Consider the following 4,900-nt stretch of genomic DNA (forward strand, 5'->3'; position numbering starts at 1 on the left):
TTTTTTGACTTGCAAAAATGTTCTTTTTAATTTGACAAACATCATATGTGTCATTCGTGGCACAATTCAAACGGGATCGAAAGATGACTTTTCTTTCTCCATTGACGTCAATGTATAATTTTCCGCTTCCGGCTTCCCTTGGTGAAAGAAAATGGAGGGATTGACCAATCAGATGAGGCTCACGTCATGCCCCTGCCAACCTGTGATTGGTCAGGGCCATGCCAAGGGAAGCCAGAGGCGGCTGGCTTCCCTTGCCTCACAATCCAATCAAATCGCATCAACTTAGTGGTGCAGTGACGCGTCCCAAAAAGCGGAAGTAAGCTGCGCTCGGTTTCCCTCGACAAAATAGCAATGGGATTTCTCCATAGGATTTTGGAAAATAGCTCGAAAAAAGGTCAGTGGAAAACGAACCTGTTAGGTAAATGCACGTTTTGTTCAGTCGGATAATATCCACATGTCTACTCTACTTTTATAATTTTCTAATCATAAATCTTATCGATAGAAGATAGATAGCGTCACTGCACCACTCTCACCGCCGTTAGAAAGTAGCAAGCAACTGAAGCAAGTGCAATTATGGAGGGTGGAGATTTGGAGTATTTAATCAAAAATAATTGTACTAAACTTCCGCTGCAGCAGCAACAACAAATACAATCTGATGACAGGCCAATGCCCAAACTGGAGCTGTGTACAGCGAAGAACAAAGGAGCGAACCGAACGTAAAATGTTAAAGGTCTCCTGATTTAGTTTGTGAATGAATGCTTATTAGAGTTTGGGCTGGAGAGTGCGTGCGGACCTGTCGGTCAGATAACAGGCGTGTGTAAGTCCTGCAACTGTATGATACAAATGTGTGTAAAATGATACCGGGCGCTGTAATCACTCATCTGGTTACGTTATTACATTGACCACCACACCCCCCACCCCAAAAGAAAGGACGTATTATTGGCTTCCCCTAATTTTTTCCCCACGCCACGCCACTGGTTAGGTGTTACACAAAGCCCTGTGTGAAGCCTTATACTGGTTACAGTGCGTCTGTTTAGCTTCAATTAAAGAGAAATACAACACTTGTATAAAAAGCTAAGAAGGAATATAATATCAGTTATCATCTTTGGACCAATTTCTTAAAAAAGTGTCCAAATTCTAGTTTTAATCTTCATGCTGTCCATTTATAATCCCATTCCATTCCCTCGTGTGTTAGGAACACTAACATGCGGTGATAACCCAACATTGGTGTTTTATTATCCGTCCTTAAGAAATAGTGAAATATCTGCAGAGATTGTCTTTTGCAAGACAGCAGCTTCTCAGTGGGATCATCCGAGTTAAACATTCATAAAACAAGTCAACTAAAACCTGTAGATATCACGTACTGCTACAAACAAAAACACACCTCTGCATCCCGTCCCTTTGTATCTGATCTCCTAAGGCATCTTAAACTAATTTAACATTTTGAGAAATACACCTATTTGCTTTCTTGCCGATAGGTCTACCACACTTTCACTAAAGATAGCTATCAGTACGTTAGCTTGCTTGTCTAAAGACAGCTATCAGTACGTTAGCTTGCTTAGCGAAAGACAGCTATCAGTACGTTAGCTTGCTTAGCGACAGACAGCTATCAGTACGTTAGCTTGCTTAGCGACAGACAGCTATCAGTACGTTAGCTTGCTTAGCTACAGACAGGGTAAACAACTAGCCTGGCCAAAGCTAGCGAATAAAGGCAGATTTAGTAAGTCCGTCCAATTGTATTGTAGATATCAATTACTGCTATAAATAAGAAACACTTTTCTGTACCTTAAAGCGCTGAAGTAACTTTGGCACAGTGGTAGGAAACTGTATTTATATCACAAATGTAAATTAAGTTTCCTGTCTGGCTTTCTTTCCAGTTAGCATGCCTCTTATCTGACTTCCCCTGGCATGTTAAAGTAGTTTAACATTTTGGGGAAATACGCGTATTTGCTGTCTTGCCAACAAAGATACTTAGCAGTCAGTTAGCTCGCTATGCTAAGGTTAAAGTAGCCTAGCTCCGTCCAAAGCTAACAGCGAATTAAAGCTGCGTGAGGAAGTTTTAATAAGTCCGTCCGGACGTTCTCATTTTGCTCAATAAGAATTAGTGTTGCGGCTTTTCTGCTAGAGTTAGCCACTTTGGTAGCTAGTGCTGCTAGCTTGGAAATCGGTATGGATTTATACTTTAGATACTTCTCAAATCTACTAAACTCTTGCTAGTTTCTCAAGATTACCCCCCACTGGCAAACAAAATAGTCTGGTGCATACAAACACACAACGGAGTCAGGCTAACGGTTTCCTAGCTTCCAAAAGAACAATATTATACTCCCTTACTGACTTTAATAATATCATTGTGTGATTGTTATTTGCTCATGTTTATCTGTATTTACCGGCTTTCATGTCTTTGCTAAGCTTGGGAAATGTTCTTAATAAGCAGATCTGTTGAAGGGTTTGATTCTATATCCACATTTGATATATACACTCCCACCACAATGCTAAGCTAGGCTAACTGGCTGTAGCTTCATATTTGCTCTAAAGACATGTCAGGGATATCAATCTCCTCATCTGGAATAAATCTATTCCGCAAAATCTCTACATTAAAGGGCGAGGCACAACGAACGTGAGCAGTGAGGTCACAGAGAGAACGGTGCAAGAGGAGCAATCATCAAAGGCTAATTTAAATGTGTAATATTTAGGAGGATTATTAGCAACTGGAGTTAGTTCTTGAGACAGACAGCGCTGAGAGGATTCATCTCTCTTACTGTAGCTATACACTTGTTAGTAGAGTCCATTATAATAAACCTCAGTTCATGTTAGTATTAGATGTCCATGTTTTCATCCATTTCTAAGCTTTGACATTTAGTGCACTTGTGAGGCTAAAGAGAGGCTGATTAGATAGCATTGTGTTAGTGATAGGTGTTAGGAGTAAGGCAGTATAGCCGGTAAATATTGAGTAAGAACGCTGAAGGACAGAATATGAGGGTGACCGAGGGCTGGGCAATATATCAATGTTTCATCGGTATTGTCGTGTAAGACAAGAATGTTGTGGTCTAGGATCGACTCGAGTAACTGTTGACTCGAAAACGTTACCAAACCCTAAGTGACTAGCTTTTAGGAACAACTTGTGAGAGTAACACGGAAGTCATGTGACTAACGAGTCACGAAAAGCTAACGTGCTAACGAATCACGGTCTTCATTTTATAAATGAAGTTTCCTGTCTCGCTGTCTTTCCTGAAGTTCTACAGCTGGCATCCCTTTTTTATCTGATACAATATCGAGATTAAAAATGTTTTGTGATATATGTGGTATTACCCAGCTCTAGGGTGAACTTATTTCAGATATGATTGAAACGTAATACATGCTAATCAGATTCTCGTGAAGGCTACGAATTCTCACGATGAAACAGCGTGCTTCTGTTTTACCTCTAAGGGAACTGAACTAAAGTTTAGCAGTTTAACTCTCTCTCTACAAACACTGATATAGCACATTTCCCTCCTCTCTAGAGCCCCCACGTGTTTTAAACCTCTACTGTTTACTAGATTTGCCCGATTTGCCAGACTTGCTCGCCTTAGCAACTTTGGTAGCTTTGATGTCCATCTTGGTCTTCTGGATCCGGGAGAAGATCTCTTTAAAAAGCGCTTTGTACTCCGGCGTGTTTTGTCCCAGCCTCTTATCCACGGCGTCCACCTGCTTGCTGATGCTCTCCATGGCCTCGGGGGTGGAGGGCGACTGCGTGGGGGTGGGGGGCGGCGCCGGCGTGGATCCGAGAGCGCAGTCTTTCATGGACGGATCTCTGGAGACGGGTCGAGAAGTTTGGACTCCGGCGTGACACAGACTCTCCTCGTGGCGCCGACACTTCCCCAACAACTCCTCGTATTTCTCCAGGAGGGCGTGGTACTGCTCGTCAACTTCCCTCAGGATGGACATGCCTGTTAAGCAGAATTTACTTCGTTACTTGTTGGGAAAATCCTGAATGTTCTCTTCCAATCTGAGAGTAACTTGATAACAAATGTATCAACTGTAGCTGTGAACATGACAGGATGTGTGATTACCTAGAAGAGCATCAGGACTGTTTGAGGCATATGATAGCTATGTGATTAACATGATGATTCAGCCTCTATGGAGAGAGACATATGACAAGCATGCTCATTTCTGACGTGGAGCTAATCTGAAGTAAACATTGAATACTGCTTTCTATTCCTCCATCTTGTGACTGAGTAACTCCCTCTCTTGGATATCAGCATGTGAAGGACACTGTTCAGGAACTAGTTGATGCTCTGTATGTGATGACTACTTCCATTCTGGAGAGGATCACAGATACATGGATCCTGAGATTCAAACTCAAGCCGGGGACCAGGGAGAGTTTTCTAACATTACTCCAACCTATTTTTCTATAAGTGAAGATTTGTTTACCTACTTTTGATACATGCTCTGATAGAATAACTGTATGTTGTTGAAAAAACCCAATAAACAAAGTTAAAAAGATGGACATGCCTCTTTTCCGCACACTATTGGCGTGGAGAGCGTAGCTTCCTCTCCGCCTCCCGGACGCATCTCGAGCCACGATGGCGTTCAGCGCCGTGTCGCTGCAGCTCTTCCTACGAAATCAGTTTATTATATATAAGATATTGAAGTGAATGAAGCTTAGCGCAAGTTCAACCAGGAAGACCATCTTGAGTCATTCGTTCACATATTCCCAGCTTACTACTCTCTCTCCTCTCAATCAGTGATCGGGGCGCCACTCCCAGCTAAACCAATTCACTTCGCTCTATTCCCACAAGCCTATCATAGTGCATTGCTAAACCTTTAACTGCTCTCTCCCCTCTCACAGTTGCTTTTCAGGAGACTCTACGCAGACGCTACTGCGTCCAGGGAGGACATACGTGAGCTCATTCTTTTGGAA

At 42.4% G+C, this 4,900-nt stretch overlaps 1 protein-coding gene across 1 annotated transcript; it reads right to left on the reverse strand.

Moving 5' to 3' along the window:
* Positions 1-896: 896 nt before the first annotated feature.
* Positions 897-4,594, reverse strand: LOC104942118 (cerebellar degeneration-related protein 2-like). The gene is made up of 2 exons (XM_010767316.1): positions 4,492-4,594; positions 897-3,926 (listed from the first exon to the last, which is right to left on the reverse strand). Exon 2 carries the CDS (start codon positions 3,922-3,924, stop codon positions 3,523-3,525), a length of 402 nt encoding a protein of 133 aa, XP_010765618.1. The 5' UTR covers positions 3,925-3,926; positions 4,492-4,594; the 3' UTR covers positions 897-3,522.
* Between the last annotated feature and the right edge of the window lie 306 nt (positions 4,595-4,900).

Source organism: Notothenia coriiceps, unplaced genomic scaffold, assembly GCF_000735185.1.
Source record: "Notothenia coriiceps isolate Sejong01 unplaced genomic scaffold, NC01 NC01_scaffold00004137, whole genome shotgun sequence".
Taxonomy (NCBI): Eukaryota; Metazoa; Chordata; class Actinopteri; order Perciformes; family Nototheniidae; genus Notothenia; species Notothenia coriiceps.